This window comes from Ambystoma mexicanum, chromosome 8 (genome assembly GCF_040938575.1).
Source record: "Ambystoma mexicanum isolate Mex_15411 chromosome 8, UKY_AmexF1_1, whole genome shotgun sequence".
NCBI lineage: Eukaryota > Metazoa > Chordata > Amphibia > Caudata > Ambystomatidae > Ambystoma > Ambystoma mexicanum.
In genome coordinates this window covers 1,066,941,909-1,066,967,284 of record NC_090929.1, presented here as the reverse complement: position 1 = coordinate 1,066,967,284, position 25,376 = coordinate 1,066,941,909, and the positions used below count along the sequence as shown (strand labels likewise).

At 45.2% G+C, this 25,376-nt stretch overlaps 1 protein-coding gene across 1 annotated transcript in view; it reads right to left on the bottom strand.

Annotated features, from left to right (window-relative positions):
• Positions 1 to 25,376, bottom strand: part of LOC138473731 (pulmonary surfactant-associated protein D-like) — a 178,443-nt gene that overhangs the window by 76,202 nt on the left and 76,865 nt on the right. The window contains exon 3 of the mRNA XM_069612197.1: positions 5,666 to 5,761. Within this exon, the coding sequence (XP_069468298.1) occupies positions 5,666 to 5,761 (96 nt within the window). The remainder of the gene's footprint in view (positions 1 to 5,665; positions 5,762 to 25,376) is intronic.

The window sequence follows — 25,376 nt, the reverse complement described above, 5'->3', positions numbered from 1 at the left end:
AAAGAAGATGGCATTTCCTTATCTTTTATGGGAAATGCCATTCTGTTTTGGAATGTAAGGGTTGCTTTGGAGAAGGTTATGTGAAGATTTTAGGAGTAAAGTAAGAAAAATAAAAAAATAAAAATACAAAATAACAGGTGTCTGTCAAGCATCTGCAAAAAACCCCCCAAAAAACGGCTCTTTTCAAAGCCAACCTCAAAGGGGAAATGGGGCACACTATTTAAATTTACATTCACCACGCTCAGATTTTCGATATGTCTGCGGACATGGCGGTAGTCCGCGGACATCGAAATCACTAGCTAGGGGTTAAGTATGTTCTATGTTACATGTATATAAAGTCATGGATATTATGGTTAGGTTGCGCTACTAAAAACCTATGAAATTCAGTGAAAAAACTTTGTTAAAAGGGACGTTATGGTTAAGTTGCGCTACTAAAAACCTATCAAATTCAGTAAAAAAACGTTGTTAAAGGGACGTTATGGTTCAAAGTAAAACCAAAAAACCCCTGAAATTCGGCAGTTATGGTAAGATAAGCAACCATAACTCGCGCCACCGTGCACTGCTAACACTAACACCCAGGACATCAAAGATGACATCACAAATGTCATTGATGACATCACTGATGACATCACATGGCTGGCTCTCCCTTTTTTTCCTTTACTGACATATCTAAGCCACATAGTTTTCTTCAGTAACAGTCAGGAAGTAAACATTGAAAAGGTACTATATTTGTAGACTTAGGGTCAAGTCATATCATATGAAACATATATATAGCGGAAGACACAGGCTTGAAAGAGAGCAATCCTTTCTGTGCATGAAGATAATCATTAGAGTTATCAGCACTTTCTCATAGTTTTATTTTTATTACTATACCTTGCCTGTATATGCTCATATTTGTATACATTGTACTCACACTCCTTTCCTTAGGGTTCACTGACATCATTTGATACACATACATACAGTAAGTAGCAGCTTTGAAACAGAGCAATCATTTCTCTGCATAAAGATAATCAGTTAAGTTATGAACTCTTTCTGCTACTACTTCTGCTTTTTTGCTTACTTCTCTGTCCCTGTATATACTCATATTTGTATGTGTTGTTGTCTCTTTGTGTTTTGTCTGTAATAATGTAATTATGTATTAAGTGGGTTTTATTAGCTACTTATTACATGTTTCACAGTACCCAAACCTCTAATAAGAAAGCAGTTATCATTTCATTATTCTACATGGCAAGATTATGAATATTGCACCTTCATCATGTATACTGCACACACTGCCTAAGTTTCTGCATGAGTTGCTTAGTATACTGGATAGAACTTCATAATAGAATGCTATTTATATCAATGCATTGCTTAATGCACTAATTAGCTCATGATATTTATTCAAATGATCCTTGACACTTTTTGGTCAACATTATAAGAATCCCTCCTACAGAGTTTTCATGAAAAGTAAATGCACATGTGATGTCATCAGTGATGTCATCAATGACATTTGTGATGTCATCTTTGATGTCCTGGGTGTTAGTGTTAACAGTGCACGGTGGCGCGAGTTATGGTTGCTTATCTTACCATAACTGCCGAATTTCAGGGGTTTTTCGGTTTTACTTTGAACCATAACGTCCCTTTAACAACGTTTTTTTACTGAATTTGATAGGTTTTTAGTAGCGCAACTTAACCATAACGTCCCTTTTAACAAAGTTTTTTCACTGATATATATATATATATATATATATATATATATATATATATATATATATATATATATATATATATGTTAAAAAATAGAGGTACCGGTATCACCATTGATTATATAGGAAAGATCCTGGTAACCCAAGCACTGTGCTGAATGACACTTGTCTTATATTGATGTAGAATTACACTGTACGGTCCTGCATGTACCCTGGATTGCCTAAGAATGAAAGCATGTGTCATAGCAGTACAATTCCCAGTATGCAGTGGCAAGAAATCCTAATGCCCTTGTGACAAGTGAGTTTTAATTTATACACCTCAAAGTCCGGATCCACTTAAAACTGGATACTTTTCCCAAGACAATGCCAGAGATTGGATTTAACCAGGCTTGTCATTGGTTCTGTGTAGCCCAATCATATGGCTCCCCAATGGGTGTTTATTCTTCCAGAATAGATCATAAACTGATTCCAGTCCACTTGCACAGATCCTTCCCTTGGCAACAAATTGCTAAAATTGCCTTTGTTTCCAGTCGAAATTGTATTTTTGAGGCACTCAAAACTTTAAATGGACAGATGCAGTTTGGAAGGCTCACCGGGTTTGTTCATAGGTGTCAAGTTGGTTCATGGCATTGGTAACCTTTGGTTTGGATCAACGAGTGACAAGATGCTCCAGAAGTTTGAACCGAGGTCAGACCGTTCAAAGTTGTGATCCTGATGGCCCATTGGAATGTTCAAAGATGTCGTTGTTAAAAGCAGTGAGATGATTATTCAAGTTGAACAGGTTATATGCTCTGCTTGGTGCTATTTGGCAGTGAGACGGGTCAACAAGTTCAAAACAGTGGTGGTTCAAAGTTCGAGTGAGTGCCAAAAGCAACACCCACCTGGGTCCCCGTACCAAAGCAGTTCAATAGGTTTGATGCAAAGAAAACAGGGATTCCTTGCTGTTTTGGCTCTCAGAAGGCTGTAAGAAATAATGGAGGGGGCCCAGATGCCTTTGGGCCAGGCACGCTATCCAAATAAAGAAATACAAATTAAGGCAAGGTGAGTCCTTCTCAATGTCTGCTCTCCCAGCCTAGAGAGGTTTACTAACAGAGTGGTATTCATTGATCCTCAGCAAGTGCCACATCCAATGTGCCCTGGGACTGGGCAGGGGACAGAGCATGCCTGTGCCTCGCGGCACTCCTTCTTCGCCTCAATGGCTGAGGGCTTTGGAAAGATCAACTCTCCGAGTGGATTTGGAGAAAATCAAGCCTGCATTATGGGGGCCAATCCTTTTCCCTGTGACAATTGTCCTTTGACATCTGAAGACATATCCAGAGTGCCTTATTCACCAGGAAGTGGAGGGGGCAGAACGCAGAGAAAGGTCCACAGAAATGTAAGCTGGAGGAACCCTTCCTCCGATGCACCTATTTTCCCTGGCTCTATTAAGTCGGCCCCTTTCATAGTCCTCAGCTTCAAATACTCTCTGGTATGCAGCCCTCTAGTGTGAGGCAGGCCTTTGTTATGGGCTTGGCTGCTTGAAGAAAGGCTCCCAACTAGTCTCTACCTGGTAGACCTCAGGACTGGCAAGATGGGCATTACCTCCTTATGCAGAGAGTCAAAAGAGGCATGCATCCCACCCTTTGTCCCATTCACTGGAAAGCAAACAGGCAGGTACCTGAAAACTACATAGCTTTCCCCAATCGTATACTGCAATTAAAATCTGTCTTTCATAATTGTGTGAATTCCCCATCACAATACCAAAAGAGGTGTGGCTTCTATTTTCGGATTATCCTGCCACAATGTGCGTAGTTCATCATAATTGTATTAAATTTGGAACTGATAAATATAAAGGTGTACATGTAAATGTTGTACTATGGTGGCTTGGCTGTGACTGACAGATGTGAAACTGTGCATCTGTGACCTCTGAACCTTCTCTGTGACATCAGAGAGCAGAGGCAGCAGGAAACAGCTGTACACTACACGTTTGGCAAGGAGTTGAATGAAGGGGGGTCTGGTTAGCAGATCACCCTTTCTCAGATAGTGTACCTGCATAATTTTATTATTAATACACATCAAAAACAGCTAGGGCATTAACCTCCTTGCCAGATGGCAATCATTTTGCATTAGCTAATTAGCTACCACTGACACAATTCTGGGATGGCTAATGGCTTGTGAGTGTCCAATGGGAGCTACACATGGCAAACATACATAAGTGCCAAATAGGGGAAGTAAAACATGCATGTTACACAAAGGATTGCAAAGTTCACAACCCCTCCAAAAAACTCAACAACAAAAAGAATATATCACTGGCCAGAATATTGTATGTGACCGAGCCCATAGCGATAGTCTGAAACTATTTACTTATCACCAAATATCCTTAACTTTTCTTATTCACTCTGGTGTTGCTAGTCAAAGACCATTTACTTTGCTTTGTAAGCATATGTATATATCAAGAATTCTGACTTCACTACAATATTAACTGTATCATTGAAAACTCCATCCACACTGGCATGTCATTGATCGTAAATAGGTCTGGGACACTCCTTAACATACGATGAAAGGACACACACCCTTATTCAGGGTATGCAAGCATATCTCCAAGAGACACATGTTCCTCTAGATCAAATACCTGAATACAGATTACTACATAGACTTGAAATGGGCTAGATTTTACTCTGAGTATGTAGGGGACAGGCCTAGATGATCTGACCCACAACACACATTCTTGCACATGGCTTGGTTCTGCAGATGAGGTATGCTTTAGGCGGTGGGGCCTGCAGTATAATCACTGCGAGGTCTTGCAAAGGTATCCAGTGATTCTATCGAATACAAAACATCGAATGCAAAAGCATTTAAAAAATGAATTTTACTTTTAAAGGTAAAGGTTTTATTTTTTATTATGATGGGTTTTAAGGGGTAAAAAATGGGGTAGGGGGACACCCAATTAAAAAAAAATGAAAAAGAAAATGCATTTTTGCGATGCATTTTTTTCGATGCTTTTGCATTCAATGCTATCACTATAAACCTCTTGCAACATCAGAGCATTTTACAGATTGCAAGTTGTCTGCACCACTAAATTAAGGGTTGTGAAAGCCTTACATAGGCAAAACAGTCATATTTGTGGTCATCTGGAAGGCTATAGTATGGAACACATTGTATTATTTAAGGATTACTTGCACTAATAAATCGGTTTTATCTATGATTTCACCACATCTTATCAATAGATTTAAATGTGGTCCTGTTTATTAAAAAAAGATTGACATTTTTGTGTTTGATAACATTTTCCTGGAGTTATCTTCAACTTTTTCTGGCATCCCTCACAATTGATTGTGATAGGTTCTTACTGGTCACTTTATAATTTTGTCCTGACATCACCTTCCCTATGACCATATACATATATCTGATATGTAACCCGAATTCTTGATTGAGACAAATTATTGTTTAATGTGATGACAAAATAGCTACCATCATTCTACAAAGCTTACCCATCAATGCTTTGTTTGTTTGTTTGTTTGTTTTATTCACTTTTTATGCGCGCCAGACCCAGGGGTAACAGGGCGCAGTGGCAAGGAAATACGAAGCTTACAGGTTACATCATGGCAAAATGTACATTAAAATTACATTGGGTTAGACAGATCAGGCATACAGTAATTACAGCAAGTATACAGGTTCAAGGGGGTCAAGATGCTCGTAGGAAGTAGGAGCCCCCGGTCAGCAAAGGTCAGTCGAGGTGAGGAGTTGAGTAACTTTTTTCCTGAAGCAACGGTAGGGCATGTCTGCTCTCAGGTCTTGTGGTAGAGAATTCCAAGTTTTAGCCGCCTTTACTGGGAAACTGTTTCCTCCTGCATCATGTCTACAGGACAAGACACAATCATTCTGTATAGGCAATATTCAACCCACTAGCTGCAGAATCGTTCTGGATCAGGAATTGTACATTAAGGCTCTTCAGATGTAAAGCTACATAAAATACCAATTTCAAGATATGATGCTGTGCTTACCTTTCAGGCCTTCTGTCATTTCTCCCTTCTGGCCTTTCAAGCCACGCGATCCCGGTACACCTGTGTACCCTGTGGGACCTGGCAGTCCCGGGAATCCTAGCAGTTTATCATCAAATGCAGAGAAAACAGAAACAAAATATTTTTCCTCCCAGAAAAAGCACAGGTACACATTGGTAGTTTGACATTCAAGGTTATCTACCGAATACTGTTGACCTCTTAAAAAACTATGGTTGTAAGTGTATGGGGGCTGTGATCTCAGAACTATGACACAGACATACTCCCCACATATGAACATTTTCAGGTGGAAAACAGAACGGGAAGACTCACTCACAAACCCATACCACACTACTATTGTATATCACAGCATTCCCAGGTGTTCCATATCCCACATTTGAATCTTGAATTGAGAATTCGAAAATTGCGCATGAAAATGTTGTTTTTCCTATGGGTTGAGTTTCTATCTTTTGCATTGAAATGCTCAAAAAGTTGACTCCTCTTTGTAGGCATTGCCATATGTTGACATGTGGGTTTTCTGTACCATGTTTTTCTTTTCTTATTCTGATCTCCATAATTCTCTCTTTCTTTCTTCTTGGGATTTGCGATTGAGCCCTTGCCTGGATTGAATCCTACCATGCACCTCATCAATTCCCTGTCTCATCGAGCAACAACACCTCTCAACTCACTCCTCTAACTGTTGGTGTTTTCCTAAAGTCTGCGTCTTGGATCTGCTCCTCTTTAACTTCTACACCTCTGCTCTTGGGGAACTAATCTCCTCCTTTGGGTTCTCATACCAACTGTTTGCAGACGGCACCCAAATCTTCTTCTCTTTTCCTGAACTCTACTCTGATCTCTCTGTCAACTTTTCCAACTGTCTCTCTGCCATAAAATATTGCACGGCTTCACACTCTCTGATGTTAAACTCTATCAAAACAGAGGTGCTCTTCTTCCCTGCCAAAAACTCTCTCTCAACTCTTTCTCTGCCTATCCAGTCCCCACCTGACACTCTTCCCCACTCTTCTTCAGCTAGAAATCTCTGCATCATCCATGACCCTTCTCACTGCTTCTCTACTTTCATCTCCAAAACTAGAACAGTAGCTCATCTCAAACTCCTAAAGTCAGGCACCTCCTTCCTTTCGACACCGCCAAACATCTCTTTACCAAGCTTGTCTACTCTAAACTGGACTACTGTACCAGCATCCCCTTTGGTTCCACCAACTATGATTTCTGTCCTCTCGACAAAATCATTAACTTCACTACAAGGACTCTCTTTGAGCTCCTTCACTTCACACCTACTTCCTCGTACCATCACCAGGCTGGATGGCTGATTATGCAACACAAGACCAGATTTAAATTTCTTTTCCTGGTTCACAAATCTATCCACGGTAAGGCACCCCTACATCTTTCTCTATCCAACTCTACAAGCCTTCTCACAATCAACGCTCTGCTTCCTCAACTGCCCATGTGGCTCTTCACACTCCCTGTGTTTCCTCTTGATTCCATGCCTTCTCACTTCTTGTTCCACATGCATGGAATTCTCTTCCCCAGATATCTGTGAAACAGTCCACACTGATTTGTTCAAAACCAAACTAAACCTACCTCCTCACCTTTGTGTTTCCCTCCTAAACTACCTCTCCTTTGTCTTCTAGCTAACATTTTCCCTTGCCTCTAACCTGCCTCTGTCCCTCACTTCCTCTGCCTCCTCTCTAGCACTTCACCCATCATGTTCACATCCAGAGCACAGCTGGCCATAACACCTATCTACACTTAAAAAGGTCCAGTGTTCCTTGTACTTAATCTATGTATGTCCACATATGTATTGTCCCCAGTGACTGTTCCATTCACTCCCCTCAACAGCCTGGTCAGAATGTCCCTCAAACACACCCCATTGTAAGAAGCTCACTTCTTCCCATCAAATCTGATTTCTATCTATTGTATGTTCTTTTGTGATCAAAAGAACATTGTCCCACCTGTATATATAAATACATACAATTAAATATATAAATACATCATAGCTACTTTGGTCAGTAAAACATGATTATCTACTAGAACATATACTTTAACAATCGCTAAGGGCATTTTTGGGCCTGGTCATTAATGCTCATAATTCAGGAAGACCTATGCACTCTAGTACATTAGACTATATGGCAACCATATAGATCCTTCAGCTTGATCAAAATTCAGGACATCATTAATAGAAGTCTGATAAAGACTAACATGTTCGTTTATCCACAGTCCACAGGCACACTCCAAACAGACAAGCTTAACTTCAACTTGGCCGTGTTTGGATTGATGTCCATCTCTGCTCTCAATGGGGCCAAAGGAATAAATTCCACAATGTCCACAAGCCTTTTCAAAAAGATACTTGCAAACTTCAGCAGCACACACTGCTCATTCCACAGCTTTAAACATTTCTCTGACCACCAGGAGTCAGAATTGACAATTAAAGCAGAGAACGCCATTGGAAGCTTGCCGCGGGGCAGCCTTGGCTCTTCTGCCTGCCAAACATAGGAGCCAGTGCTGACAATCTCACTTCAACGGTGTCAAACATTGGTGATTATCTCACTCCAATGGCGTCAACACATATACCTTTTTCATAGGGTCTCTCTTTGAGAAAAAGCACTGGCTAGACCCAGAGGGTTGCCAGAAATTCGACCTGTAGTTTTTCCAACATTTATTTCAGCTTGTCGTCTGGCAGGAACACTGTCTGCTCACTTGTCTCTCCTTAGTTGCGTAACATCATAATTGACCTGATTGCTCAACCAATTGCACCTAGATATTTCCTCCTCATGCTTCTGACACTTTGTTACAATTTCCTGTAAATACTCTGTCTCTGCAAGTTCCTCTTGCTTTCTGCAGCTAATTTCCTCTTCAACATGCACGAATTGGGCCATCGAGGGTCTCACACCTGAGTATTCCCTTGTTTAAACATGGTCACGCATATAGATCTCAGGTGAATACATGTATAGTTTTTTGTATTTTGTCCAATATACTGATTCTGTTTATCTTGCCCTACGACCTGAATCTTAAACAAAATCTTAAAACTGCTTTTCAGATGAAATCTTGACGAATTTGATTCCATTTCTCTGGACAGCAGGGTTCAAAATGTTTTGGCCAAACATGAAAGAGTTGCCAAAAACTACTGTGTTATACTCTGGAGGCACAGTTGCACAAAATACTGAGATTACTATGTGTATTCTCCTGTTGCACTATAAACAAGTCTCAGAGGTTTTTTTGGACTTGATTCAAAGTGTAGAGTCTATCTTCATCCTCTATTTTTAAAACAAGAGGATCACTATCCGACCTTCCATTGAGTTGCTATTTCGTCACTCGTTTGTCATGTTGAAGAAAACGCTTACCGCTTTCAGTGGTGTTAGCAAATTAGAACCACTTTCATCAGGGTTAGAGATCGAGCACTGAGTGGTGTGCCATCTTGGAGGTTGCTTAAAGAATGTTAATTGGTTACACACAACAGGCCATTTGTACCCTTCGGCCATACAGGCCGATCTAGCCACAAATGGACGAGAGCTTTTTCTTAAATCTCAAAGTTTGCGAGCAGACAGACAAACTAATAACTCTACGTTCGTCATAGCTATGCGCCTAGCAATGTTGTCCCGTGGCAAGAGGCAGAAAACAGAATGCTACCGCATTGCACATAAGTTAACATTCATTCTACGCTTCCTTTACAAAATTTTGATATTGGCATCAGTTATTCTTTGTCATTTCATCTTTTAATATTGGCATCAGTATATCTTGCTGCTCCGGCGACCATTTTCGAGGATTATATATTTTCACGTATGCAAACCCAATGTAGCTTTAATTAAAACACTCAATCAGGAGTAACTCTCTAATATGGGACCTAAACGTGGACGCATTGTGCAGTCCGTCTTCCATGTGGTTTTTGCACGCCCGATGCATAGTGTATCGGACTAGCCGTTACAAGACACCTATGTACAAAGAAACGAGACCGAGCCGGCTCCCACTACGAGCCCACAAACCTGCATGGCTTGATGTTGCCGGAGCTGCCAAACGGAATTGTGAGGTAAGGAGCACATTAAAACCACTAGTTTCAGACTTCAGCAACAGCGGTGCCGCTCTAGAAGCACACGTACCACTTGTGAATGTTTTCGGCAATACATTCCAGAGATCTAAGGACTACGTGATGTTCCTTCTTTGGTCTTTAAACAAACCAAAACTCCTCTTCCCCCCCCTCTCCCTCCCTGGTTAAGATATGTCATGGATCAACCCTTTCGAGATTACCTTTTTATGCAAGCACTAACTCGTGAAATAATTTATAAATTACTAGAAAGCACTTTTTGCCCTTTATCTGTGAATTTGACATTCTGATAAAACGGTTCTCATTCCAGGTTCCTTGGCATGAACCAACCAGAGTGCCCACCCGGAAGCAAGTTGTTAGCTTTCCTTTCCACTTGGACTTTATTCCTTGGGGATAATTACATAAGGGTAAGACATCTGAGACAGACCTTCTGTTTTCCTATCCTGTAGAGACCAGAAGAGTCTAAACACTGACACAGAAATCTCACTCAACCATACATGTGTCTTTTCTCTTCCTTGTCACCCCTTGCCCCGCTTCCTTCCATCTACAGGTGGGGTCTCCTGTAACCAATTAACACGCTTTAAGCAATGTGCAAGACGGCACACCACTCAGTGCTCGATCTCTAGCCTTGATGGAAAGTGGTTCTAATTTGCTAACACCACTGAAACTGGTAGACTTTTTCTTTGACCTAACAAATGAGTGATGGAGTAGCAACTCGGTGGAAGGTCAGATAGTGATCCTCTTGTATTAAAAATAGAGGATAGATTCTACACTTTGAATCAAGTCCAAAAGAAAACCTCTGAGACGTGTTCATAGTGCAACAGGAGAATACACAGAGCAATCTCGCTAATTTCCTCTTACCATGACCTTTAGGGCTGACATTTTTAATGCTTTAGACCATGCTGGCAGTCTCTATTTATGTTCTACTTTATATTCCCAGCTCTGAGCTGGATGTGAATGCATCCAGTTAAGGCCAACCTTGAGATTGTGCCAGCCATTAAATGCAGCGGTAATAGCATTACCGTTGCATTTAAGGGCTGAGGCCCGACTTGTGATGAGACATAAGCATCTGTTTTCAGGGTTGTTCAACTCCAGGCATAGATGGCCGGAATCCAGATGGATTTTTCAGAATAACCCTCATAAGTATTCAGGAAAACAAATGTGCATACATTTAGAACCATTGTATGCAAATGTATCTCATGAATATCAATGAGAGGTACCCTGAAAATCCAACATATTTCCAGCCCTCAAGGCCTAGAGTTGGACAGTCCTGGTTTACATATACTTCCGTTTTCTCCCTGGGTTTAAGTTCTGCATGAGCCCTAGTTCCCTGAGTTCTCCATGTTCTATAATGCCCGCATCTCCAGTCGACTTGCACAGCTTGCTTCCATAACCTAGATCCATCCCCTGGCAATGCATTTTGTTTCCAGTTGCAATTGTATTTATTAGGTGCTCAAATTGCAAGCACTTAAGCAGACAATTGAAACATTGAAATATAAACAATGGGCCTCATTACGAGGTAGGCAGTAGCCATGGTGCTCTTAGCACCATGGCTACCCCCTTACCGCATTCCGGGTTCTCGAAATAGGGACTTACCGGGTCATTCCAACCTTGGAGGATCCGGTAAATCCCCATTCTGAGAAGCATTCCCCATTCCCATTCAAGCCCCCATAGGGCTCAATGGGAATAGGGACGGCCCGTTATTAGCTCCCTGGTCCCTTAGCGGCTCCCGCTAAGGGTGCCTGCTAAAACCAGGCGCCCATAGCGGGACATGCTAAAGGACCTCGGAATAGGGCGGTAAGGGCTTACCGGCACCATTCTCCTTACTGGTGCCCGTTAACCCTTACCGCCCACCTCGTAATGAGGCCCAGTAACTGTAAATAAATAGTATTCCTGCTACAATCACTACCCCAGTGCCCAGCAATACCCCATGGGTTCTCAGCAGTCAGGAGCAAAGAAAAAGTCTAACTATCTTCAGACAGGTAGACTTTAGCTTGGTATTTAAAACACTGTGTGATATCTCATGGCGGAGTCCTGAGGTTGGGAATTCCAAACCCAACTCCCAAACGTGTATCCACTTCTCCCCAGTTTTGTGAATGCACTTTCAATGGTACTGACCTTCTTTAAAATGAGCATTGAAGTGTTCTGGTTGGGAACTAAGTAAGTGCCCAATCCCAAATGTAATTTAGTCCAATAACTGTACAGGCTTTACACAAAATAACCACATATTTGAACTTAATCTATGGCCCTATATAAAGCCACACCAATTGCCCTCTATATTGGGAAACATGCCTACATATGTTTATCCTCGAATAGGCATAATGGCTCGATCTGAAACACTTGGAGTTTATTCAGACTTCTCTTCGGCAACCCCTAAGTAGACATTGTTGTAATAGCCAAGCCTCAAGTAGAGCAGACCCTGGATTAGAGTGGCCGATGGACTGGGCTGAGTAGAGGGCATACGTGGTAATGGTCACTCTTCATAACAGCATTAATTTGCACTTCAAAAGGAGTAGAGATGTCAAAGAGGAACCTAAGGTGTGAACAATGCCTAGTGGATGATCAGAGAGTCTCAAGCAGATTAAGCGAAGAATGCTTGATGTGTCACCAAGCCTAAATAACAGGACTTCTGACTTCTCTATATTGAGGCAAAGCCAGTTGCCCCCATTCGTCTCAGGATTCAGAGCAGGCAGTCAAATACTTGTATTATCCCTCTGAAAAGACTGGAGAGGGTTGTCTGTACTTCTGCTCTATACATGGCAGAGGAGAGGCACAGAGGACCCCAGCCATGATTCTCTATTATTGGTAGGTGGTCGAGCAATCAAGGCCTAACTTCTCAGGAGGTGATGCAGGTTGGTTCTTAAGTACAGTGTAGTCTCCAGGCACCCACAAAGAAATGTCCGCACACTGTATCGGTTAAAACACAGTCTTTAAATAATTAATATTGAAGGTTATGTACACTATCGCAATAACTCACTTTGTGCTCAGACAATCAACAATGCTAAATATATACAGTTCTACAGTGGTACCACAAATATTATCAGATCTCATTTAAGTGCATCAACTATACTGTCAAAATGTCACACAGATCAATAAAGAGGAAACCAGCTGTAGAGAGAGGAAGGAAAGCAAGACGGTTGAACAATTGGCAGAATACTGGTCGCTACCATTAAACACAACTCTGTGTGGAGATCCCCCCACCTGGGCAACCTGTAAAGCAAAGATGTATCACAAGCCCAGTCCATATATTGTTCTATGAGTCTTATTTCCCTCTACAATAGTTCAACAGCCCCAATGTACCTGGAATTGTAGCCTTCGTCGACGGGAAATCGATGACCCTTCTTGAGTGCCCTCCCTTTAAGGCAGGAGTCACGGGTCATCGAACGTCCGACGGTGAACAGGGTGAACTACGGCGGTGAAGTGGTAGCTTTGTTCCTAGCGTTGCTCATTGACGACGGGGCGTGGGCATCCTGCAAGGAAGAGGCATGCGGGGCACCTCGTGATGATAGTTCTGGACTGCAAAGAGATGATGAAGAACTGTGGCCCAGCAAGGGCGTCGAGTCATCGGCATCTCTGTGGTCTTTAAGTGGCAGGAAATCCACCAGCGGATGCTCCTAGGCGCATCGACGGTCGGGCCTTCTCCAGCAGGATAAAGCAGGCGGCAATGCAGACCAGAGCGTCCTTGGCTCAAATTAAGTTCTTAGGCAAACGGGAGCACGGCGGCTCCAGTCGGCGGCGGCAGTTGTCGACAGTAGCGGACAACAGTCCAGGCGCTTCTCTTTGGGATTCCGCGGCAGGCCCCGGTCGGCAGCCTGTTGTAGGTCTGTCTACCAGTGAGCTTTGGCAAAGATCAGCTGGTGCACGATGGTTCCTCATAGCTCGGGAAGAGGGCGCCTTATCAGGTCCTCTCTGGGTCAGTTCTTGGAGACACAGCAGCTTTCAGATTGTGAAGGAGAACAACAGCAATTCTTCTCTTCCAGCACGGCTTCAAGGTAAAGCTTCAGTTTGAACTCCAGTTTCTCTTCAGCTTCTGAACACGAATTCTAGCAGTTAGAGACCCCAGATATACTAGTTTATCTCCCATTCATTCTGCTGGGTCACACTCAGGCAACCAATTGGTCAGAAGGGAATTCATGCAGGCAGGCAGCCAATCAGGTGCATAGTGCATTCAGGCCATTCACTCCTCTCCAGACACTCACTACACTTTATGTGTATTGGGACAAGTACCCAGCCATTCAACACTCCACACTGCATTCATACCAGTTTCGGGCAGGGCTGTCTCAGTCATTGTGTCAACCACCAGATACTAGACACCCACAACACAGAATGCATATTCGTCACACACTCCATTCACCCAGGTCCCACCCACAGTGGGTACCCACAACAAACAGTCATTGGGAAGGCTCCAGCCAGTCTGGCCTGGACTTCACAACAACACCATATATGGAACTTCCACCCAACAGCCGGTCAGGGGGAAGGGACAAAGTCAGGGCTTCCCAGGACTTTGGGAAAACAATGTAACAGGCAATAGAAAGCAAAAGGCCACGGGGGCCATCTTGTTTCCTATCAGGAATCAACTGATCCCAATGGCAGGGCCTGGGCATCCCAAAATGGAGGATACTCAGAGCACCTGTCAAATTCAGCATGGAGCTGCCACCAGCCCATACCCTGCTTTGTGGGCCACCCACAGGTGCCCATAAACATACACTAGGGGCACAGTGTTGTACCCCCACCCATGGGTGCCATAAGTGTAGCCCATGGGTCTGTTCACCAAACCAAAAAAGAGAGCTGCACCGCCAGGAGTCCCACATGAACTCCTGTGCAGAAAACACGACAGAACACACGATAAAACGGCAGTAAAGGACAAAGATACGGAGGCCCTGTCCCTCCGATGCATTTCCAGGATCACAGTTGCCCCCCCCAGACTGAGGTTAGGGTGCCTAATCTCCCACGAGATAGACACCCTCATCCAGACGGTCAACATACCTTCTGGAAAGGCCATCTGCATTATCGTGACTCTTCCCTCGTCTGTGCTCTATGGTGAAGTCTAGCCCCTGCAGACTAATGGACCACCTGAGCAGTTTCGGGTTTTCACCCTTCATCTGCATAAGCCACTTCAGGGACTTATGATCTGTTTGGACCTTGAAGGTAGACCCTGTAAGGTAGGGCCTAAAGTGCCTAAGGCTCCAAACTATGCTAAAACATTCCTTTTCAACAGTAGCCCACCTAAGTTCTCTACCCTTGCGTGTCTATTGATGAATATGATAGGATGTTCCCTCCCTTTGTCATCTAACTGGGACAAAACAGCTCCAATTCTGGTGTCGCAGGCTTCCGTCTGGATGATAAAGGGTCGGCTGTAGTCAGGCGCACACAACACAGGTGCCCTACACAGACTTTCTTTCAAGCCATCAAAGGCCCTCTGACAGTCTTCAGTCCAATTAACCTTCCTAGGTTGTTTGGGTGAAGTCAGAGCTGTCAGGGGTGCAGCTGTGGTTCCATAGTCTGCCATGAAATTGTGATAGTACCCAGTGAGGCCCAAAAAGGCTCTCATCTGGGTTTGAGCACTAGGAGTCTCCCAGTCACGTACATCCTGTACCTTACTGGGGAGAGGTTGGATTTGACAGCCTCCTACCTCATGACCAAGATACGTGACTTTCCCCTGAGCTATCTGGCACTTGGTGGCCTTGATAGTGAGGTTAGCCCTTTTCAAGGCCTGCAACACCTTATCCAGGTGTGTCAAATGCTCTTCCCAGGTGGAACTGTAGACGGCAATGTCGTTTAGGTAGGTCACACAAAAAGCCTCCAGCCCACTGAGCCATTAGCCTAATGTAAGGTCAAAGGTGCTCACAAATTTGGCAGCACCCATGGTGTTCACAAGCTCATCAGCCTTGGGAAATGGGTGCGCGTCAGTTTTGGTGATGGCATTGACTCCTCTGCAGTCCACACAGAACCTCCAATCCTTGGTATCTGCCTGGGAACTTGCCTTGGGGACAAGGACCACTGGACTGGACCAGGGACTGGTTGAGGGCCCAATAACACCCAGATCCAACATCTTGGCGACCTAAGCCTGGATGTGGTTCTTAACGACATCTGACATACGGTAGCACCTGCTTTTGACAGGCACACTGTCACCAGTGTCAATTTCCTGCCTACACCACGGTGTAAGGCCTGGTGTCAGTGAAAACAGAGAGGCATACTGCCAGAGCAAAGCCCTGCATGCCTTCTGCTGCTCTGTCGTCAGATCAGGAGAGAGATGTACTCCCTCCACTGAGCCATACTGAGGGTTGGTATGCAGCAAATCAGGAAGGAGCCCGCTCTCATCCTCTTCTTGCTCTGAAGCTAGCAAGAGACATGAGACTTTGGCTCGCCTGTGGAAAGGCTTGAGCCTGTTAACATGGAATACCTGAGGGGCTACCCCCGAGGCTCCCATGTCAACCAGATAATTGACCTCGCCCATCTTGGAGATTATCCTGAAGGGTCCAGTCCATTTATCTGCCAAAGCCCGAGGCTTGGTAGGCTCCATCACGAGGACCTCCTGTCCCGGAGTCCAATCCACTTGCGATGCTTTAAGGTCATGCCAGTACTTATTCATTCCTGGCTGGCCTTGAGATTCGCTGTTGCCATTACCCATCATCTGTGTCATCCTCCATCTGAGGACTAACACTTAGTCCCCCACTTGCTTGGCGGGACCTGGAGGGGTGGCCTCCAAACCTTCTCTGATTAAGGCAAGGGGCCCCCTCACGGGATGTCCAAAGAGTAACTCAAAGGGGCTGAAACCAACACCCTCTTGAGGTAACTAGCTGTAAGCAAACAGCAGGCATGGCAGGAGAAGGTCCTACTTCTTCCTTAGGGGCTCTTCCAAAGCACCTAGCATGCCCTTGAGAGTTTTGTTAAATCTTCCAACCAGACCGTTGGTCTGGGTTGGTATGAGGTGGAGAATTTATAGGTTACCCCACACTCTTTCCATATGGTTTATATGTAACTAGACATGAAGTTGGATCCTCTATCAGAAACAACCTCCATAGGGAATCCAACATGGGTGAAAATGCCCAGGAGAGCCCTGGCAACCATCTTGGCAGTAACAGTCCAAAGGGGTATAGCCTCAGGGTACCTGGTGGCATGATCAACCAAGACCAGGATGAACCGATGTCCACCTGAAGTGGGAGGGTCAAGGGGACTGACAATGTTGATGCCCACCCTCTCAAATGGTGTGAAAACCACTGGCAATGGCTGCAGTGGGGCAATTACACTGCTTCCAGTCTTGCCAGACAACTGACAAGTTGGGCAGGTCCTGTAGTGGGACTCCACATCCACTCCCGTCCGAGGCCAGTAGAAATGGGCAGAGCGCTTCTGCTTAGTCTTCGTGATACCAAGATGACCAGCGAAGGGCACCTCATGCACCAACTGCAGCAGGAAGGGCCTGTAAACCTGGGGTACCACCAACCTCTTGAGGGCACCAGGTTCAGGCTTAGTGGGTTCACTAACAAGGAGCTCACCCTCCCAATAAATCCAGAATTTCCTAGGCACTTCTCCTTGTGCCTGGGACAGGGCCTGTTTCCTCAGGCCCTCGAGAGAGAGTGGCACTCTTTCTGTCCCTTACAGAAATCCGCCTGGGAGGGTCCCCCTTCAGCTAACAAGCATTGAAGTTTGGGATGATCCTCTGGTTTGGGAGCCTCTCCCTCAGGAAAGTCGTCTGGCTCTTCTCCCACAGGAGTTGAGACGGGATTCACCACTGGACCCAGCCCATCCGGAGCATGGATCCCAATGGGTGCTGTTGTAACAGCAGGAAGAGCAGGGGCTCCCTCCACAGAGGTGGCCTTCTTACTTTTCCGTTTCCTTCTTGTCTTGGGTTTCCCCGTCGGCAAGGATACCAGGCTCACAGCCGGACCCTGTGTGACCTGCGATCGGGTGACTGCCACAGCAGCCATGGGTAGACCATCCGTGATCATCCCCAGCTCGACCAAATCGTTTCCCAAGAAAATGTTCGCAGGCACTTTGTCCTGAACCAGGACCGGAAGCTTTGCTGTCTTGTCTTCAATCGTAATGTTGACTAAGGCTACAGGCGATAATTTGTGAGGCCTACCAGATAACCTGGTGGTTCTCAGAGGAGCACCTACATAGTCCTCTGGCTTGTGCAGGGTCCTGTCCACCACTGTCATGCTTGCCCCAGTGTCTCTCAAACCAGTAGAAGGCTGGCCATTCAAGAGGACACTTCTGAAAAACCTACGAGTGTTCTGTGGGATAGTCGCCAGTACTTCTGCATACTGGTCCAAGGCCCCAAGGGACACTAAGGAAATCTCTACGGGAGCCCCGAAGGTGATCCCAGTAGAGGAGGGGAGGACAGTGGCCTCCACCTCAGGTACGGAGTAGGGGTAGGTCAGGCTGACAGCCTGGACTCCAAGTGCCTTACCCTTACACTTGGGTCACCCCTTTGGTGGTCCAGAGCCCCACAATCCCAACAAGTGCCAGGAGTGCGGGGTATGGTACTGGAGCCACTGGGACCCTGCTTTGCAGCAGATGGACCACTACTCTTACTCCCACCCACAACAGACTTATCCCCACTAGGTTTTTGGGTCTTCAGAAAGGAAGGTTTTGTTTTACCCGACTGTGACTGCTTTTGGGACTCCTCAGCTTTCTGAGAAGCCCCCTTTTCTTTGTCCTTGTCCTTCCCACTGGAGTCCTTAGGGGACACCCGATGAGAGATCCACTTGTCAGCCAACCTAGCCAGCTTAAAGGGGTCCAACATGTTCTGGTCAGCAACATACTGACACAGCTCTGGTGAACAGGCTTCCAAAAAATGCTCAAAAAACAAAAGGTGGGACAATTCAACAAACGTTTTCACTTGGTAAACATCAATCCACCCCATCATGTTCATGTGCGCAGCACTCACCCAGTCAATCCAAGACACATTCTCTTGTTTCTTGAATTCCCTGAACCTTTAAAGGTATTGGGTAGGTGTCTTGCCAAACTTGGTAATTAAAGCAGACTTCATGCACTCATACTACCCCTTTCTTCCACACTCAGTTTCAGAATACAGTAATATCCAGTTTGAGGCACTCTGCTTAACAAACACTTAGCCCAATCTCTCTTATCAACATCATGAATTGCACAAGCCATTTCAAACGCTTCAATCCATTGGAGGATATCAGAACCCTCCGCATACACACCAACCGAATCCATCAAAAACTTGGTTGCTGGGGACCTGACACTCTCAACTGGTTTACCTGAAGTCTCCACTTGAGCTTTCTCTAACTGGATTCGCTGACATTCAGTTCCTTGTCTTTGAGTTCAAGATCCCTATTTTTTGAGTTCCACTTGCTGTGGCAACTCCTCTTTCTTAGGCTCAGCATCTATTTCCAACTTGTGATATTCAAAGGCCAATTTCATCCTTAACAACTCAAGCTCCAAGGAATTGCTGGGGTTTGGAACAGAGGCAGCAGGAATGGTGGTATTCCCAGAAACAGATTTGCGACAACCCTCGGGTTAGAGTCCTCATTGGTTGCATCCCCCCTTCAAGAGCTTCACAATCAGTCTGGTAGTCCACCAGGGCAGCTATCCGCTCAGCCCAAGACGTATCCACGAAGTCTAACTCCCTGGCTTCACAAGTACTCTGGAGAGCCTCTAAGCTCATCCAAGTTAATTTACCATTCACAAAATATTCAATTGTTTGTAATGCAGTTATCTTGTACACAACTAAAACTCAATTTAATAAAGTGCAGATATTTTGTAAGTGGCACGGTTAACACTGATTCTTAAAACCATAAGCATCCCACCGCTGCCACCAGTGTAAAGACTGGAGGGCGGTGTCTGTACTTCTGCTCTCTATATGGCAGAGGAGAGGCACAGAGGACCCCAGCCAAGATTCTCTATTATTGGTAAATGGTCGAGCAATCAAGACCTAGCTTCTCAGGAGGTGATGCAGGCTGGTTCTTAAGTACAGTGTAGTCCTCTAGCACCCACAAAGGAATGTCCGCACACTGTATCGATTAAAACACAGTCTTTATATTATTAATATTCAATGTTATGTACACTATCACAATAACTCACTTTGTGCTCAGACAATCAACAATGGTAAATATATACAGTTTTACAGTGGTACCACAAACATTATCAGATCTCATTAAAGTGCATCAACTATACTGTCAAAATGTCACACAGATAAATAAAGAGGAAACCAGCAGTAGAGCGAGGAAGGAAAGCAAGACGGTTGAACAATTGGCAGAATACTGGTCGCTACCGTTAAACACAGCTCTGTGTGGAGATCCCCCCACCTGGGCGACCTGTAAAGTAAAGATGTATCACAAGCCCAGTCCATATATTGTTCTATGAGTCTTATTTCCCTCTACAATAGTTCTACAGCCCCAATCTACCTGGAATTGTAGCGTTCGTCAACGGGAAATCGACGACCCTTCTTGAGTGCCCTCCCTTTAAGGCAGGAGTCACGGGTCGTCGAACGTCCGACGGAGAACAGGGTGAACTACGGCGGTGAAGTGGCAGCTTCGTTCCTAGCAGTGCTTGTTGACGATGGGGCATGAGCATCCTGCAAGGAAGAGGCGTGCCGGGCACCTCAGTGATGATAGTTCTGGACCACAAAGATATGATGAAGAACTGTGGCCCAGCAAGGGCGTCAAGTCGTCAGCGTCTCGGTGGTCTTTCAGTGGTGGGAAACCCACCAGCGGGTGCTCCTCAGCGCATCGACGGTCGGGCCTTCTCCAGCGGGATAAAGCGGGCGGTGATGCAGACGAGAGCGTCCTTGGCTCAAATTAAGTTCTTAGGCAAACGGGAGCACACAGCTCCAGTCGGTGATGGCGGTCATCGACAGTAGCGGACAACAGTCCGGGTGCTTCTCTTTGGGATTCCGCGGCAGTACCTGTCTCCGGTCGGCAGCCTGTCATAGGTCTGTCTACCAGGGAGCTTTGGCAAAGATCAGCTGGTGCACGATGGTCCCTCATAGCTCGTGAAGAGGGCGCCTTACCAGGTCCTCTCTGGGTCTGTTCTTGGAGACACAGCAGCTTTCAGATTGTGAAGGAGAACAAAAGCAATTCTTCTCTTCCAGCAGGGCTTCAAGGTTAAGCTTCAGTTTCAACTCCAGTTTCTCTTCAGCTTCTGAACACAAATTCTAGCAGTGAGAGGCCCCAGATATACTAGTTAATCTCCCATTCATTCTGCTGGGTCACTCTCAGGCAACCAATCGGTTGGAAGGGCATTCATGCAGGCAGTCAGCCAATCAGGTGCATAGTGCATTCAGGCCATTCACTCCTCTCCAGACACTCACAACAAGTTATGTGTATTGGGACAAGTAACCAGCCATTCAACACTCCACACTGCATTCATACCAGTTTTGGGCAGGTCTGTCTCAGTCATTGTGTCAACCACCAGATACTAGACACCCACAACACAGAATGTGTATTCGTCACACTATCCATTCACCCAGGTCCCACCCACAGGGTGTACCCACAACATACAGTCATTGGGAAGGCTCCAGCCAGTCTGGCCTGGAATTCACAACAACACCATATATGGAACTTCCACCCAACAGCCAGTCAGGGGGAAGGGATAGAGTCAGGGCTTCCCAGGAATTTGGGAAAACAAGGTAACAGACAATAGAAAGCAAGAGGCCACGGGGGCCATTTTGTTTCCTATCAGGAATCAACTGATCTCAATGGCAGGGCCCGGGTATCCCAAAATGGAGGATACTCAGAGCACCTGTCAAATTCAGCATGGAGCTGCCACCAGCCTATACCCTGCTCTGTGGGCCACCCACAGGTGCCCAAAAACATACACTAGGGGAACAGGGTTGTACCCCCACCCATGGGTGCCATAAGGGTATCCCATGGGTCTGTTCACCAAACCAAAAGAGAGAGCTGCACCGCCAGGAGTCCCACATGAACTCCTGCGCGGAAAACACGACATACACACGATAAAAAGCAGTAAAGCACAAGGATACGGAGGCCATGTCCCTCCGATGCATTTACAGCATCACACCCTCACAGTTGGGACAAAATTTACTTGCAACTTGTTGTCATCATCATACATGTAAAACCCATGCCAAACACCAATCTTCTACATAAGTCTCCTAGTTTTAGTCGTTTGTTACACATTTCCTAGTTTCTAGTCTCTCGTTAATACATACATGGTCCACATCCTTGTTAAATTGAAACTTAGTTAGATGTGTGGACCGTCTTGTATGCATCATTGGTTCTTAGTGCCACAGTGGTAAGTGTCCTATCTGTTCACCCCTGTGTATTCCTACAGATATTGGCTGCTATGCTATCCGGGGCAAACTCTGCCCCATTATTTTTCTTATCTCACTTCTAGTCCATAGGGCATTTCATGTAAAACATATGTTTATTCCTGATAACATAGAAAACATCCACTGTAAGTTCTGGTTGGACCAATATAGGTTTGCTCATTCATGTCTCCCCTCTTTGAGCACAAGGATATAGTCACAGAAGACACATGTGTTGCCCCTCTTCTTTGGGTTTGCAGGGAGAGCATCAGTTAGGGTATCCCGCAAATAGGCACTAAGCATCCCTTTATTTCCATCAGTAGTCTCGGGCGAAGCCAGCGTGCACTCACTTTGGGATTCCATATTGTTCGATTAGTACATTGCCCCATCTCCACCTCGTCTTATTTGCCTTGTCCCTACTTCCTTCTTGTTCTCTCACCCTCTGTATTTGCTTTGCTTTCCCCTTCATATCAGGTCCATAGTTCCCAAACACAGCCAAGTATATCCCTTCTGAAGTCTATCATATGATTATATGTGAAACAACATTATTTTCAATATTCTCATATTTATACAATAAATGCCATTCTTCTCCTGACAATGTTTGCTAGAATGGTTTTATATCTTGATCAGTGTTTTCTCATCAACATACAGATCTTAGCTGTAAATTATTGTGAAAATATGAGAAAGAAAACTGTTTTTGCAGATGCAGGTAAATCCTTCACTTCAAGGTCATGGGTTGGTAAAATGGTGGTAATTCTGTTATCGCCTAACTTATAATGGGCCCAAAAATCTGGGTACCTTATAAGCTATAATGGCAAATAGTATGCAGTAGCATAGATCCTTGTACCGGGGAGAACCGGCAGGATAGCTCAGTGGCAACACGTTTATCTTGGAAGCAAAACAACGTAGAGCAACACATATTTAAATTATGGTCCCGTGCTTAGAGACTGGTCTCAGATATTAAGCGTGTTATCAAATATTATTTAATTAATTACCAGCTCTGTCTGCTGCATAAGGCTATTTGCTACAGGAGTGTTTAAATGGCTTTGCACAAAAAGACCCAAAAAAGACTAATTGCACAAGTAGTGTGTATTCAGCCTGGTTGAAAAGACCGAATCCCAAAATACCGAACAAGGCGAGCAGGAGTTGAGGGGGTGTCCCCCACTCCTCTAGTTTGTTATTAAAGCCTTTGGGGGTCACAGAGGCATCCCCTGCTAACATCACATGCGTGACATAGGACCAAAAAAAGATCGAGTTACACAATATGAACAGGTAGTGTTCACAATTTTGTAATTCGACCTCTTGATACTCCATTTTTTTATGTACATCCGTTTAAATGTCTGTTCTATTTAAATTGGTTGCTATTAGATATAAACTAAGCACTAAAGTATGATACCTACAATAAATATCATGTAAATTATTTTTATATCAATGATCTAACTCTCTTCCCCTTTTTTGGACATACTGACATACTGACTAGGATGACCGCGATCACATCCTGATACAGCCCTTCCAAAGCTCCACTCTTCTATCTCTGATACTCTTGATGTACTTGCCCCTGTCATGAGGATCCACTTGAAGCCCAAAGCCAAGTGCAACTCCTGGTACAACTCAGACCTCGTCACCCTTAAACGCAAGTGTAGGGTGGCTGAGAGGAAATGGCTGGCTTCCTGTGCATCCGCTGACAAACTGGCCTGCCGCCTGCTCCAAAGGCAATACCAACTCTCTGTCCTCACCAAGAAGCTCACATCCAAGCATGCGTCTCTGCGGCATCTAACAACTCGCCAGACTCTTTAAAATATGCAAGGAGCTGGCCAATCCTGCTCTGGTCCCCTCCCAGGCCCTCTGCACTTCCCTGGCTTCTCATTTCATCTCCAAAACCCATGACATCCTGTCCACCCTCTCCACCTCTCCTCCCTCTACTTTCTCCTCTACCTCCGGTCTCCCTGGAGCCACCTCCCCTTCTCTCTTCTCTGTCTTTCCTCTGTTCACCCCTGACAAGTTTGCTAGACAAGTCCGATCTATGAAAGTCTAGCCAAAACAGGTTCTTCCAAAACCATCAAGGACCACATTGACACCCTCGCTCCAGCCTTTGCCGACTTCTGCAACCACTCCTTCACCACTGGAACATTCCCCTCCCCCCTAAAGCACTCAAGAAACCCTCAGCCGACCCCTCCTGTGCGGCTAGCTATCGCCTGATCTCCATTACTCCTTTCCTGGGAAAACTCTTGGAAAAGCTGGCTATCTCCCAGCTTAATCTTCACATAAAATCTGTCAGTTGTCTCCATGACCATCAGTCTGGCTTTAGAGCAGCCAGAAGCACGGGAACTGCTCTCCTGAACATCTGAGAAGCCCTGTTCTCTAACCTTGGTGCTAATCTACCCTCTGTCCTCATCTTACTTGATCTCTCTGCTTTCGACACGGTCAACCATGCCATCCTGCTCAACTGGCCCGGTGATAACCTGGGTATCACTGATCAGGCCCTGGCCAGGCTGACCTCTTTCCTCATGGATCGACCCTCCCAGGTCCAACTTGGGTCCTTTCTCTACTCTATCTGACTCTCTACCTGTAGTGTTCCGCAGGGGTCTAACCTTTCTCCCTGGCTGTTCAACCAATACCTAGCAACTATCAACACTGCATTGCTGCTCTCTGCTCCAATTTTCAGTGCTATGCAGATGAGACTCAGCTTGCTTTCAGGCTCCCCTCTACCGCCTCTTCTCCCTCTTTCATCCCTGATATTCTGTCCGCAATCCAGGAGTGGTGTGCCGCCAATGGTCTCTGCCTCAATGCCAGTAAGATGGAGATCCTCCTCATCTGCACATCTGCACCTTCCTTTCCTCTCACTCTCTGGCCGGCCACTCTTGGCCCTTTTCCGGCTCCCACCTGTGAGGCTAAGAACCTAGTGGTCATCTTCGACTCCTCTCTCTCCTTCTCTCCTCACATCTCTGACATCTCTAAGAAGTCAAACTACCAGCTGCACCTCCTCAGAGGTATTCTTCCTTTCCTCACCTTACCCAATAAGCTCACTGTCTCCAGAGTTCTGGTTCTCTCTAGGCTGGACTACTGCAACATTCTCTCTATAAATCTGCCTGCCTCTACTCTCTGTCCTCTACAACTCATCCTGAACAGGACTGCAAGACTTGTCCTTGACTTCAAGCCCAGGGATCTTATTTTGTTTGCCCTGAAATCTTTCCATTGGCACCCAGTGACTGCAAGGATCAAGTTGTCTGCATTGTCCACAAGGTCTTCTTTGGCCTTGGACCACAATACCTCCAACTTTCTCTTCGGAAATATCTTCCTGCTCGAGCTCTTCGCTCCTCCACCTCCAACTCGTTGAGGGTCAGTCGCTTCTCCAAGCAACGAGTTGGAGGCAGATCTCTTTCTTCAGCTGGCACCTCCCTCTGGGACACCTCCCTGACTCTCTGAAA